The sequence below is a fragment of the Mustelus asterias genome, chromosome 14 (genome assembly GCF_964213995.1).
Source record: "Mustelus asterias chromosome 14, sMusAst1.hap1.1, whole genome shotgun sequence".
Classification (NCBI taxonomy): domain Eukaryota; kingdom Metazoa; phylum Chordata; class Chondrichthyes; order Carcharhiniformes; family Triakidae; genus Mustelus; species Mustelus asterias.
Genome location: NC_135814.1, coordinates 42,590,572 through 42,605,788, shown reverse-complemented (window position 1 = coordinate 42,605,788; position 15,217 = coordinate 42,590,572). Strand labels below are relative to the sequence as shown.

At 47.7% G+C, this 15,217-nt stretch overlaps 1 protein-coding gene across 1 annotated transcript in view; it reads right to left on the bottom strand.

The window, feature by feature from the left end:
- Positions 1–15,217, bottom strand: part of kcnh7b (potassium channel, voltage gated eag related subfamily H, member 7b) — a 443,308-nt gene that overhangs the window by 187,925 nt on the left and 240,166 nt on the right. Inside the window, exon 4 of the mRNA XM_078227700.1 lies at positions 6,117–6,119. Within this exon, the coding sequence (XP_078083826.1) occupies positions 6,117–6,119 (3 nt within the window). The remainder of the gene's footprint in view (positions 1–6,116; positions 6,120–15,217) is intronic.

The following is a 15,217-nucleotide window of genomic DNA, read 5'->3' as shown; positions in this document are numbered from 1 at the left end:
CATTGACAGGCAGTGAATAGTGGATTGCAGCAAGGATCAGTGCTGGGGCCTCAGCTATTTACAATATAGGGCTGTGATTCTCCCATCGTGACCCGCAAATTTTCTGGCGGGTCGAGGTGGGAGATGCGCGTTGCCGGCCTTGTACCAGGATTTGCGCATGCCCCGGGAACACATGCGCATCTGGGCGACACGGTAGCACAGTGGTTAACACTGCTGCTTCACAGCTCCAGGGACCTGGGTTCAATTCCCGGCTTGGGTCACTGTCTGTGTGGAGTTTGCACATTCTCCTCGAGTCTGCGTGGGTTTCCTCCGGGTGCTCCGGTTTCCTCCCACAGTCCAAAGATGTGCGGGATAGGTTGATTGGCCATGCTAAAATTGTCCCTTAGAGTCCTAGGTAGGTTAGAGGGATTAGCGGGTAAATATGTAGGGATATGGGGGTAGGGCCTGGGTGGGATTGTGGTCGGTGCAGACTCGATGGGCCAAATGGCCTCTTTCTGCACTGTAGGGTTTCTATGATTCTATGATCTCCCAGAGCCGGTGAACATTCGCCGGTCAGACCACGCTGGAAACCGGCGGAAAGGCAGGTAAGTAATTTGAATCTTTTTAAAATGTATTTTAAATGACCTGTTTAGCAGGTCATTATCGGGAACTTTCAGGTCCCAATCGAATCTGCCATCCCACCAGGAGTACTTCATTTTGGTGGGGTTCAGACTAGCTCCCCACGTATAGGGAACTGGTGGGAGGCCCCGCCGGAATGAAGGGGGGGGGGGGAATCAGGGCTCCCCAGGGCGTCGGGCGTCGGGGGGGTCGAACCCCCAGGGCATGGGCCACTGGCAGTGCCAGCCGCTAGGCATTGCCCCAGGAGTAAAGTGCCCATGCCCAGGGGACACCCTGGCACTGCCCACTGGGCATCGGGCAATGCTGGGGGGTGTGGTCTGTTGGGGGGGGGGCTGCTTCCGAGGGGGCGTGGTCTGACCCCGCGGGGGGGTCAGCGGGGGGTCTGCTGGGGTGAGTGGTCTGCTGGGGTGAGGGGCGTGGGGGGGATCGCCATTGCTGGGGGGTTGCGCTTGGACATCGGGGCGCTCCTGGATGGGGGTGAACAGGGCTGGCCCGGGAATTGTTGTGGGGGCCACAATCGGGAACTCTGCATGCGCAGAGTTCCAGAACTGTCAGACTCTGGCATGAATAGACCCCGCCCTCCCCGGGTTTTTAATGATATTCATGACTGGGACTTCTGCAGCGCAATGTGTGCGGAGATTCAGGTGAGAAGCTGAACTGACAAAACAGTTGGAATTTAGAATTGTTTTCCCGCCAATTCAGCACTTTTGGGAAAATCGCGGCCTACATCTGTCAACTCAGATGGGAAAAGTGGAGGGTAGTCCCCCGGACTGCTGGATTTTCCTGCTGTATTTTTAACACGTTGGCAAAAGAAGGTGAAGGGGCAAGTCCCACGAAGTGTCACTGGTGAGGTGTCCTCTGACTGAGCCCATCCCCCCCTCCCCCCCCCTCCCCCCCCCTCCCCCACCGCCCCCCCTCCTCCCCCCCCCCCCCGCCCCCCCCCCCCTCCCCCCCCCCGCCCCGCCACCAGCAGCTTTGGTTTTTCGAAGATTTGGATGCCGTTATGAAAGGGTGCCACAATTTAAAAATATAGAAATCAAAACACCTTCCCTGCTCACAAAACACCCCCCAACACATGGAATTCCCTCCTGCAACACAGATCTCCACCTCCCCCACCACCACTGGGCACCCCCTTCATGGAATCCCTTGACACCCCTTCCCCACGGAATACCTGGCACCTCCCCAAAGGAACCCCCCTCAACCCCCATCCTTACGGAACACCAGCCTCAGCACAGCCCTCTGGCACTGACTCCTGGCACTGCCCTCTGGCAGGCAAGGCCTGCATTTGAACAAGAACAAAGAACAAAGAACAGTACAGCACAGGAAACAGGCCCTTCGGCCCTCCAAGCCTGTGCCGCTCCTTGGTCCATCTAGACCAATCGTTTGTATCCCTCCATTCCCAGGCTGCTCATGTGACTATCCAGGTAAGTCTTAAACGATGTCAGCGTGCCTGCCTCCACCACCCTACTTGGCAGCGCATTCCAGGCCCCCACCACCCTCTGTGTAAAAAACGTCCCTCTGATATCTGAGTTATACTTCGCCCCTCTCAGCTTGAGCCCATGACCCCTTGTGATCGTCACCTCCGACCTGGAAAAAAGCTTCCCACTGTTCACCCTATCTATACCCTTCATAATCTTGTACACCTCTATTAGATCTCCCCTCATTCTCCGTCTTTCCAGGGAGAACAACCCCAGTTTACCCAATCTCTCCTCATAGCTAAGACCCTCCATACCAGGCAACATCCTGGTAAACCTTCTCTGCACTCTCTCTAACGCCTCCACGTCCTTCTGGTAGTGCGGCGACCAGAACTGGACGCAGTACTCCAAATGTGGCCTAACCAGCGTTCTATACAGCTGCATCATCAGACTCCAGCTTTTATACTCTATACCATCCTATAAAGGCAAGCATACCATATGCCTTCTTCACCACCTTCTCCACCTGTGTTGCCACCTTCAAGGATTTGTGGACTTGCACACCTAGGTCCCTCTGTGTTTCTATACTCCTGATGACTCTGCCATTTATTGTATAACTCCTCCCTATATTATTTCTTCCAAAATGCATCACTTCGCATTTATCCAGATTAAACTCCATCTGCCACCTCTCCGCCCAATTATCCAGCCCATCTATATCCTCCTGTATTGCCCGACAATGCTCTTCGCTATCCGCAATTCCAGCCATCTTCGTGTCATCCGCAAACTTGCTGATTACACCAGTTACACCTTTTTCCAAATCATTTATATATATCACAAATAGCAGAGGTCCCAGTACAGAGCCCTGCGGAACACCACTGGTCACAGACCTCCAGCCGGAAAAAGACCCTTCGACCACTACCCTCTGTCTCCTATGGCCAAGCCAGTTCTCCACCCATCTAGCCACTTCTCCTTGTATCCCATGAGCCTTAACCTTCTTAACCAACCAGCCATGTGGGACTTTGTCAAATGCCTTACTGAAATCCATATAGACAACATCCACGGCCCTTCCTTCATCAACCGTTTTTGTCACTTCCTCAAAAAACTCCACCAAATTTGTAAGGCACGACCTCCCTCTTACAAAACCATGCTGTCTGTCACTAATGAGATTGTTCCGTTCTAAATGCACATACATCCTGTCTCTAAGAATCCTCTCCATCAACTTCCCTACCACGGATGTCAAGCTCACCGGCCTATAATTTCCTGGGTTATCCCTGCTACCCTTCTTAAACAACGGGACCACATTCGCTATCCTCCAATCCTCAGGGACCTCACCCGTGCCCAAAGAAGCGACAAAGATTTCTGTCAGAGGCCCAGCAATTTCATCTCTCGTCTCCCTGAGCAGTCGAGGATAGATGCCATCAGGCTTTGTCAGTTTTAATGTTCCCTAAAAAACCTAACACTTCCTCTCTTGTAATGGAGATTTTCTCTAACGGGTTGTTACCCATCTCTCAACAGCCTTGAAGTGAGTGGCCATTTCAGAGGGTAGTTTAAAGTCAACCACTTTGCTGTAGGTTTGGAGTCACATGGAGGCCAGACCAGGTAAGGGTGGCAGACCACATGAGTTTTTTCAATAAACAATGGTGGATTTGTCGGCACCATTACTGAGCCTATAGTTGAAATTGTCTGGTCATTCATGCCGGTGTGATCTTCCAGTCTTGCCAAAGGTGAGCCCCTGTCACGGGCTCCTCGGTGATGGAAACCCATTGACGGTGGCAGGACTGGAAGATCCCGCCACTAGCCAATGATAGGCCACCTCCGCTGCTTCCACTGCCACAAAACACACTGCGGAGAGGGGCGGAAAGTCCTACCCTTTAGCTTTCATTGCTAGATTTATTCATTGAATTTAAATTCCACCAGGTGCCATAATGGGGTTTGAATTTGCTGCCCCCAAAGCATTAACCTGGGACTATGGATTACTAGTCCAGGAACATTATTACAATACCTCCAACTCCCCCATTTGGAGAGAGACGCAGAGCATCGTGGTACATAAGGATTTGGGTGTCTTCATACATGAATCACAAAAAAAGTTACCATGCAGGTACACAAAGGAATTAGAAAGATTAATGGAATGTTGACCTTTATTGCAAGGAGGATGGAGCACAAAAAAAAGGAAGTCTTGTTACAACTGCACCGAGTATTGGTGAGGCACCCCTGCAGTACTGTAGTTAGTTTTTGTCACCTTACTTAAGGAGGGATGTACATGCATTGCAGGCAGTTCAGAGAAGGTACACTCAGTTCACAATGGTGAAGGAAAGCTTGGGTAGGTTGAAGTTTAGATGAATGAGATGTGATCTCATTGAAACATTTAAGATTCTCAAGGTGGATGCTGAGAGGATGTTTCCCATTGTAGGGTAATCTGGAACGAGGGACACCGATTCAAAATAAGACATTGATGAGGAGGATTTTTTTCTCTCAGAGGGTAATTAATCTTTGGAATTCTCTACCCCAGATAGGTTGGGTCCTTGAATGCATTCAAGGCTGAGTTAGATTTTGGATATGTAAAGGAGTCAAAGATTTTTAGATGGGGCAGGCAAGTCGAGTTAAGGCTACAGTCAGATCAGCAATGGTCTTTTCGAATGGTGGAGGAGGCAAACGACCTACTCCTGCTTCGATTTTTCTGTGGACCAGGAAATTCTTGATGTATCCAATTCCATAAACTAGTTTTCAAAAAGAAAAGGAAAATCTTTGGTCAGAGATGGATCATGATGAACAATTATGTGAATTGTGTAAGTTCTTCATGGAAAAAATGGTGGAGAGGTGATATTATAGTTTTTGTTTAGGATTCTGAAGGGGCAAGATAATATAGACCATGACAAATGGGAACAATTCCTGGACTTGAGGTGCAGGCACTAATCTTTCCCTTTTTCCCCCCAGGATTGATACCCTGCATAATGACAAGAGGCAAGTATCAAGCAACTGAAGACATCTTCACCAATAATTTACAAGACCAATTTATTTCTACTCTGAATTCCTGACAATAGCGAAAGGAGATTTTTATGCTTAAATATGTGAAAATATTCCTGCGTGTGCAACAAGCACTTTCTGGATACTCTTGATGTGAGCTATTCTCTATTCTGTTTGGTGCCACTACGATTCCAACCAAACAATCAGGTTCGAGGCTGGCTTTGATAAGGGATATCCCAATCAGATATGGCTCATGACTCCAGTCAGGAATCTGGACACAAAACAGGCCTACAATGTGAGCCATGCTGTCACCATATAGCGAAGATCTTTTCCCCAGGGTAGGGGGAGTCCAAAATTAGAGGGCATAGGTTTAAGGTGAAAGGGGAAAGATTTAAAAGGGACCTGACGGGCAACTTTTTCACACGGAGGGTGGTGCGGATATGGAATGAGCTGCTGGAGGAGGTGTCAGAGGTGGGTACAATTACAACATTTAGAAAACATTTGGACAGGGACATAGATGGGAAAGGTTGAGAAGGATATGGGCCAAACACAGGCAAATGGGTCTAGTTCAGTTTAGGAAACCTGATTGGGGGACATGGAGGAGTTGGGCCAAAGAGCCTGTTTCTGTGCTGTATATCTTTATGACTATGACTCTACGTGTGAGCAGTCCATTGACATGTTAAAACGATCTTTCTCCTGACTGGACTGCTCTGGAGAAACTCTGTAGTACACTACTGAAAATTTTTCCAGACGTGGTAGATGCTGAATTAATTGAGACTTGACTGTGTACAGTTCTGGTCACTCTACTGTAGAAAGGATATTATTAAATTAGAAAGAGTGCAGAAAAGATTTACTAGGATGCTACCAGGACTTGATGGTTTGAGTTATAAGGAGAGGCTGGACGGACTGGGACTTTTTTCTCTGGAGCGTAGAAGGCTGAGGGGTGATCTTATAGAGGTCTATAAAATAATGATGGGCATAGATCAGCTAGATAGTCAATATCTTTTCCCAAAGGTAGGGGAGTCTAAAACTAGAAGGCTTAGGTTGAAGGTGAGAGGGGAGAGATACAAAAGAGTCCATAGAGGCATTTTTTTCACACAGATGGTGTTGAGTGTCTGGAACGAGCTGCCAGAGATAGTAGTAGAAGCGGGTACAATTTTGTCTTTTAAAACGCACTTCGACAGTTACATAGGTAAGACGGGCGTAGAGGGATATGGGCCAAATGTGGGCAATTGGGACTAGCTTAGTGATTAAAAAGGGCGGCATGGGCAAGTTGGGCCAAAGGGTCTGTTTCCATGCTGTAAACCTCCATGACTCTCTGACTCTATGATATTAGTATAGCCCCAAGCCCTGCATGGCGATGCCATTGTGGCTTCCCTGCCAGACCCATCCTGCCAGCTGGCCTATAAGAGAACTGGCTAGGTAGATTTGTTTTATTTTTTGTAGATTTTGTTATGTCCTTGCAGGAAAGAGCAATAGTCCAACAAGTAGTTAAGAAATCAAATGACATTTTGGCCGTTATTGCAAAAGGGTTGGAGTTTAAAAATAGGGAGGTTTTGTTGCAACTGTAGAGGGTGTTGGTGAGACATTACCTGGATTACGGCTTACAATTCCCCTTACCTAAAAACAGACATAGTAACATTGAAGGCAGTCCAATGGAGATTCACCAGGCTAATTCCTGGGATGAGAGGGTTGTCCTTTGAAGAGAGGCTAAATAGTCTGGGTCTGTATTCCTTGGAGTTTAGAAGAGTGATGGTTGACCTGATTCAAACATATAAGATCCTGTGGGGGCTTGACAGGTAGATGGTGAGATGTTTTCACTTGTGGGAGAGTCTCAAACAAAGGGACATACCTACAAGAGAAAGGGCTGGTCATTTAAAACTGAGGTGCATAGAAATTTCTTCTCAGAGGGTGGTGAATCTCTGGAATTTTCTGCCCCAAAGGCTAGTGGAGGCTGGATCATTAGATGTATTCAAAGTGGAGGTGGATAAATATTTGGTAGATCAAGGAATAGAGGACCATGGGGAAATGGCCCAGAAAAGGAGCTGAGGCTGGCATAGATCAGCCATGATTGTATTGAATGGAGGGGCAGGCTTGAAGGGCCTGGTGGCTTACTCCTGCTTCTATTTCTTGTGTGTTCTTGTGTTCAATGGTAGCAGAAGAATATTTGTACTACTCAAAACTTTACGACAATAAATACATTTTTTAATTGTGGCAGCCACGTGTGAATTATCACAGAAGATGCAACTGTCATAAGGTAAATACAACAAGAGTTGTGGAACTCATGTAATAAATTCCCATGGAATAAGATGTCACAGGATCAGGCATGATATGATGTAATTATTTGCTCAGAATATTGTGCTTTTTTTCCCTTTATTCTTTTATGGGAGGTGGCATCGCTGACAAGGCCAAGATTTGTTGCCCATCCCTTATTGGCTTTGAATTAAGTGGCTTGCTAGACCATTTCAGAAGGTATTTAAGCGTCAACCACACAGCTGTGGGTCTGGAGTCATATGTAGGCCAGACCAGAAAGAAACACAGAATTCTTTCCCTGAAGAACAACAGTGAACCAGATGATTTTTAAAAATAAAAATTTGATGATAATTTATCATGATCATCCTTACTGGGGCTACCTTTCAATTCCTGAAATTATTAATGGAACATAAATTCCACCAGCTGCTGTGGTGGGTTTTGAACCCAGGTCTTGAGAGCATTAGTCTGGGCATCTAGATTACTAATGTAGTGACATTACCACCAACAAAGAACAAAGAAAATGACAGCACAGGAACAGGCTCTTCGGCCCTCCAAGCCTGCACCAACCATGCTGCCCGACTGAACTAAAACCCTCTACCTTTCAGGGACCATATCCCTCTATTCCCATCCTATTCATGTATTTGTCCGGATGTCCCTTAAAAGTCACTAGCACATCTGCTTCAACTACCTCCCCCGGCAGCAAGTTCCAGGCACCCACATCCCTGTGTAAAAAACTTACCTTGTACATCTCCTTTAAATCTTGCCCCTCACACCTTAAACTTATGCCCCCTAGTAATTGACTCTTCCACCCTAGGAAAAAGCTTCTGACTATCCAGTCTGTCCATGCCTCTCATAATCTTGTAGACTTCTATCAGGTCGCCCCTCAAACTCCGTCATTCCAGTGAGAACAAACCAGGTTTCTTCAACCTCTCCTCATAGCTAATGCCCTCCATACCAGGCAACATCTTGGTAAATCTTTTCTGTACCCTCTCCAAAGCCTCCACATCTTTCTGGTAGTGTGGCGACCAGAGTTGAACACTAGATTCCAAGTGCAGCCTAACTAAGGTTCTATAAAGTTGCAACATGAGTTGCCAATTTTTAAATTCAATGCCCCGGCCAATGAAGGCAAGCATGCCGTATGCCTTCTTGACTACCTTCTCCACCTGCGATGCCACTTTCAGTGACCTGGGTACCTGTACACCCAGATCCCTCTGCCTATCAATACTCTTAAGGGTTCTGTCATTTCCTGTATATTTCCTCTCTGGATTAGACCTTCCAAAATGCATTACCTCACATTTGTCCAGATTAAACTCCATCTGCCATCTCTCCACCCAAGTCTCCAACCAATCTATATCCTGCTGTATCCTCTGATGGTCCTCATTGCTATCCGCAAATCCACCAACCTTTGTGTCATCCGCAAACTTACTAATCAAACCAGTTACATTTTCCTCCAAATCATTTATATATATTACAAACAGCAAAGATCCCAGCACTGATCCCTGAGGAATGCCACATGTCACAGCCCTCCATTCAGAAACACACCCTTCCACTGCTACCCTCTGTCTTCTATGACCAAGCCAGTTCTGTATCCATCTTTCCAGCTCACCTCTGATCCCATGCGATTTCACCTTCTGCACCAGTCTGCCATGAGGGACCTTGTCAAAGGCCTTACTGAAGTCCATGTAGACAACATCCACTGCCCTACCCTCCTCAATCATCTTCATCACTTCCTCAAAAAACTTGATCAAGTTAGTGAGACACGATCTCCCCTTCACAAAACCATGTTGCCTCATGCTAATACGTCCACTTATTTCCATGGGAGTAAATCCTGTCTTGAAGAACCCTCTCCAATAATTTCCCTACCACTGATGTAAGGCTCACCGGCCTGTAAATACCTGGATTATTCTTGCTACCCTTCTTAAACAAAGGAACAACATTGGCTATTCTCCAATGCTCTGGGACGTCCCCTGTAGCAAGTGAGGATACAAAGATTTCTCTCAAGGCCTGAGCAATTTCCTCCCTTGCCTCTCTCAGTATTCTGGGGTTTATCCCATCAGGCCCTGGGGACTTGTCTACCTTAATGTTTCTCAAGAACCCCAATACCTGCTCCTTTTGGATCTCAACATGACTTAAACTATCTACACACACTTTCCCAGATTAATTATCCCCCAAGTCCTTCTCTTTGGTGAATACTGACACAAAGTACTCATTTAATACCTCGCCCATTTCCTCTGGCTCCACGGATAGATTTCCTCCCCTGTCCTTGAGTGGATCAACCCTCTCCCTGGCTACACTCTTGCTCTTTATATATGTATAAAAAGCCTTGGGATTTTCCTTAATCCTGCTGACCAATGATTTTTCATGACCTCTTTTAGCCCTCCTTACTCCTTGCTTAAGTTTCTTTCTACTTTCCTTGTATTCCACATTTGCTTCATGTGTTCCCAGCCTCCTTTCCTTGACAAATGCTTCCTTTTTCTCTTTGACTAGGCTCACAATATCTCTCGTTATCCAAGGTTTCCAAAACTTGCTATACTATGCCACCATCTCCCCCAATACCTCCAGAAATGCTTCCAATCAGAGTTGGTAACAATATCTGCACTCTGATCTATCAGGGTTGAGCTTATTTAAGTTCTTGCTTTGGGCGTTCCTGATTTTGATGTTCAGTGTATGTTGCTGTTGGATCACATTCCCGACTATTCCCCTTGGCCGTGGAGGCTGCCATAGCACCGAGCAGAGTGTAGTGATAACAGCCACTTGCACCAGAGCGAGACATTATTTTATGCATTTAAATTTTTGAAAAACATACCTTGCCCCAATGTGATCAATTGCTCAGCATTCTGGATATCCAGTCTTGCCCTAGTGCTCATGACAGGAGATACACTGCCGTTATTCAATGATGGATGGATTGGAGCAGTCAGGATCTGCTGTCACATCTGGTGAAAATCTCAACAGCAAAGCTGGACGTTTGTGAGTCAGTGGAATGGTTTTATGCCAAAACTCACCCTCTTGTTCACCAATGGGAACAGTGTGAGGGGACACATGGGAAATACTTAAAGACACTCTGGACTGATATTTAAGGAATAAAACAACAGAAAGCGTTGGTAATGCTCAGCAAACCTGGCTGCATCTGTGGAGGTCGAAATAGAACTAATACCGCCCCCCCACCCCCCATCAGATCTGGGAAAAGTTATAAGAGTAGCAGGTTTTAGGCAAGTGAATGAAAGAAGAATGAGAAACAAAAGAAAAGGGAAAGTCTGTAATAGGATGGAGGGCAAGATAGAGCCCATTCACGTCGAAAAGCCGGCTGCTGAGCTGTAGGTGCGCAATTGCACATGTGTCCCGATCGCCCAGTGCACTATGTACAAGTGTAGATAGTGCAATGGGAGATTTCTCGCTCCCCTACTCCCCCCGGACATTGTCCCACTCCCCCCCCGGTCACCCCACTTGATCGCTGGCCCCCACCCCTAGCCGATTGGGTGGGAGACTAATTATGCTGACAGAAAGCGGCCGATAACATCGAGAGAGGCACAAAGCTGGGTGCGAAGCCGGTGTTTTGCTTCTCGCCTGATCTTACTGACTCGCCACACCAATCGACTAGTGTGGCGAGTCGGTAAGATTGTCACCATTGTCTCTGTATTGGTGCCCATGAAACCATTGTTGACTGCTTTATCACTAATATCCTTCAGGGAAGGAAACCTGCCATGCTGGTCAGACCTATGTGTGATTCTAGATCTACAGCAATGTAGCTGACTCTTAAATGGCCAAGCAAGCCATTTAGTTGTATCAAACCACCACAGAAAAGTCAATAAGAAATGAAAGCGGACAGGCCACCCGGAATCAACCTAGGCACTGGAAACGACAATGGCAAACACAGACCTATTAACCCTGCAAAGTTCGCCTTGGGAACATCTGGAAGCTTGTACTAAAATTGGGAGAGCTGTCTCACAGACTAGTCAAGCAACAGCCTAACATAGTCATACTCACAGAATCATACCTTACAGATAGTGGGGGTGATTTTGAGCTGAATGGCAGCTACATTCAAAATCTGAAAGCGCGATTTGCGCTGGCGAGTCCCGATCTTTCCGCACAAATAACACTGACGTGCCGCTCTGTGCAAGGCGTGATGGTGATGCCTATCATCATGCACCCTAATCGAGGTCCTGATGGGCTGCATCAGCGAGGCTCCTTTAGGATGCAAACACTGGTCACGCAGTCACTTGACTGGCCTCTAACATGACACCAGGATTCTTTGAAGGGACTTGGGGGTTGGGGAAATCTGGGCGCTTGGTGCCGCTGAGACCCTGGTGGGTCCATGCACTGCATCCTGCTGGAGTTTACAGGGATCAGTGTGGAGATGTGGTGATAGTGTCCGAGTGGAGGGTGTGAGGGACGGCACTGAGGCATCCATTGGGTGGCAGTCCCAAAGGAACTGAAGGGTGAGGGTCATGAGGGGGCATGCCAGCAGCAGCATCTCCTTCCTGCATTGCTGGTGTGGGAGGGACATAGCATTGCCATTCTCACTCCACAGGGTGAGGTGTCAGGTGAGGTGGTGTTTCCCCAAGCTTGGTGGCAAGAACAGACAGGGTGAGAACAAAATGAGATTTAATGCCAAACATCCAATTCAAAATGGAGACCTATCTACAGTAGTGCCTATATTCACCCATGTCCGCTAAGTGCCCTCGGTTCCTTAATCGTCCTCACCCACGCACCATGTTTAGGTGTATCCCCAGGATCCACAGCTGAGGTTGAGGCAGCCTGCTGACTTCCGCATCCTTTTGCCTGAGATGATCTTGGCGAGCATTCCCTGGGGGGCTGGGGCTGAAGGGTCACGGCCTGTTTGTGGGCAGCAGAGATTGTTTCAACTGCTGCCCTCCTTGGTATCAGGAGCTGTAGGTGTGTCACTTACAGGGAGAGGGGTGACGGATGGGCTGGAGATACTCAGGGTTCCCTGGCTGGAGGGACCCAGGCTGCACTCCTGCCGATCCTGTGGGTTCCTGGGGCCCCCTGTGCACCTCCATGGGATGGAGGGGCAGCTGGCGCGAGATCCAAAAGCCCCACTGTCCTCTGGCGTTGATATTTGTTGATTCCCACAAGTGCCTGCACCATGCAGTCAAAGCCCTTCACCATGGAGTTCGTGCCCTCAGCCATGGAGGTCATGAGCTGAGCCATAGTGCAGAATCTCCTGCACGTCTGTTCCATGGTCTTCACTGCGGACACCACCCTCACAGTGTTGGCCTCATTGCGCTGCAGTGATAGCATTATCACCTCAGATAAAAGGTGATGGGACACCTTCAATTGGCCTTGCAGTCCAAGAAGGGCAGCTGTCATCCCTTCCTAAGACTTGTAACTCTGCCTTTGCAGCTCCAGCAGCTGTGGGATCATCAGGGGCCAGGGGCACATCATCAGCCTGGGGCTCAGCAGAGTCCTGGGCTCCGGCATCCCTCCCATCCTTGTTCCCTGGGATGTCCCTGCCTCTGCCCACTGTGGATCTTCAGCTGTGAGTTGCTTGCTAGTGAGTGACCCAGAAGCCTATCTACTTAGCGAACCCACTGAGGTGTAAATATCTGCACTGGTGCCAGGTGCGGGTGACAACTGTGACGCCTCTTCAATGGTGGGGTCGGATAAGTCCCCCTCTGAGCTGCTGGAGTTAGGTGGACACAGTAAGAAGTTTCACAACACCAGGTTAAAGTCCAACAGGTTTATTTGGTTGCAAAAGCCACAAGCTTTCGGAACCTTAAGCTCCTTCTTCAGGAGAGTGGGAATTCTGTTCGCAAACATCACCTGAAGAAGGAGCTTAAGGCTCCGAAAGCTTGTGGCTTTTGCTACCAAATAAACCTGTTGGACTTTAACCTGGTGTTGTGAAACTTCTTACTGTGTTTACCCCAGTCCAATGCCGGCATCTTCACATCATGGAGTTAGGTGGATCCAGGGGGTACAAGGATGGTCTGGCCTGTTCTGCTGGCCGGCCTACAAGAGAAAGTATATGGCGTCAGTGCAGTACAGGGGATACAGAGGGAACATTGATTACTCACTCGAGATTTGAGGAATGACAGCATATGTGTTGAGGATTCTCATGTTTCTCTGCTGCCTCCACTTCACCAGAGGTGGCAGCTGCATGCTGGTATACAGTTGGGAGAGAGTTACCCTGGGAGTCCGGACACAATGAAGTCTCTTGGCATCAGTCCAACATGGGCCAGGAAATCTCATGCCAATCCCACTACTTTGTTGAACACCATTTGGAGGAAGCATTGAGTGCAGCACGAACACAGAATGTACTCTGGGCGGGGAACTTTAATATCCATCACCAAGAGCGGGTTGGGTAGCACCATTACTGACCAAGCAGATTGAGCCCTAAAGGACATTGATGCAAGAACTGGGTAAGAGAACCAATAGAAGGGAAAACATACTTCACCTCATCCTCATTAACCTGCCTGCCGCAGATGCATCTGTCCATGACGGTATCGGAATGAGTGACCACCGCACTATCCTTGTGGAGACAAAGTCCTGTCTTTGCATTGAGAATATCCCCTATTGTGTTCTGTGGCACTACCAACATGCTAAATGGGATACAGTTTGAACAGATCTAGCAACTCAGACCTGGGCATCCATGAGGCACCTGCATCAGCAGAATTGTACTCAACCACAATCATAGCCCAGCATATTCCCCCGCTCTACCCTTACCACCAAGCCAGAGAATCAACCCTGGTTCAATGAAGATTGAAGAGGGGCATACCGGGAGCAGCACAAGGTATACTTAAAAATGAGGGGTGGAATTCTCTCATCCCACCCGCAGTGGGTTTGGTAGCAGGCAGGATTGGAGAATCCAGCAGAAATCAAACAGTCAGAAACCCGCTAGTGTAAGAATAGTTTGCAATTCTCCCAATGGTGGGTTGATGGTGGAGTTGGTTTGCCTGTTGCTTGGCGATGTGAATTCCACCTGCATTCATTTAAATCTCACGAATGTTCATTAAAACAGCCAATCTCCAAAATCCCATGCAGCCTTTCAATCTTGCTTCACATCAGTGGGAAATCACACTGGTTTCAAACCCATTTGAAAATGTATGACGTGCACATGGCGGATTTAGTTCATTCAGGACGTTGAGTGCAACAAAAAAGCCTACCTGTGATAGTGGTGCACTGCTCCTGTTGCACTGAATGCCACTCTGCTGGGCAGGTTGGTTCATGGAATTATAGAGTTTTACAGCACAAAAAAAGGCCCTTTGGTCCATTGTGTCTGCACCAGCCATTAAACACTTATCTATTCTAATCCCACTTTCAAGCACTTCTTCCGTAGCCTTGCATGCCATGGCGTTTCAAGTGCTCATTTAAATGATTCTTAAATGTTGTGAGGGTTCCCATCTCTACCACCCTTTCACTGTATTCCTGTCCTCAGCTCCATGCGGAGCTGGTTTTGCCAGCGCCACTCAGCTCTTGACCTCATTATAGCCTTAGTCTAATCATAGACAAAATAGCTGAACTCAAGAATGAGGTCAGAGTAACTGCCCTTGAAGTCAAGGCAGCTTGCAACCAATTGTGGCACCAAGGAGCTCTAGCAAAACTCGTCAATGAGGAATCAATGGGAAACTCTCCACTGGTTGGAGTCATACCTAGCACAAAGGAAGATGGTTGTTTCATTGGAGGTCAATCATCATGGAATGTCTTGTTGAAGTTGTACAAGACATTGGTAAGGCCACACTTGGAATACTGTGTGCAATTCTGGTCACCCTATTATAGAAAGGATATTAATAAAATAGAAAGAGTGCAGAAAAGATTGACTAGGATGCTACCGGGACTTGATGGATTGAGTTATAAGAAGAGGCTGGATAGACTGGGACTTTTTCCCCTGGAGCGTAGGAGGCTGAGGGGTGATCTTATAGAGGCCTATAAAACAATGAGAGGCACAGATCAGCAAGGTAGTCAATATCTTTTCCCAAAGTAGGGGAGTCTAAAACTAGAGGGCATAGATTTAA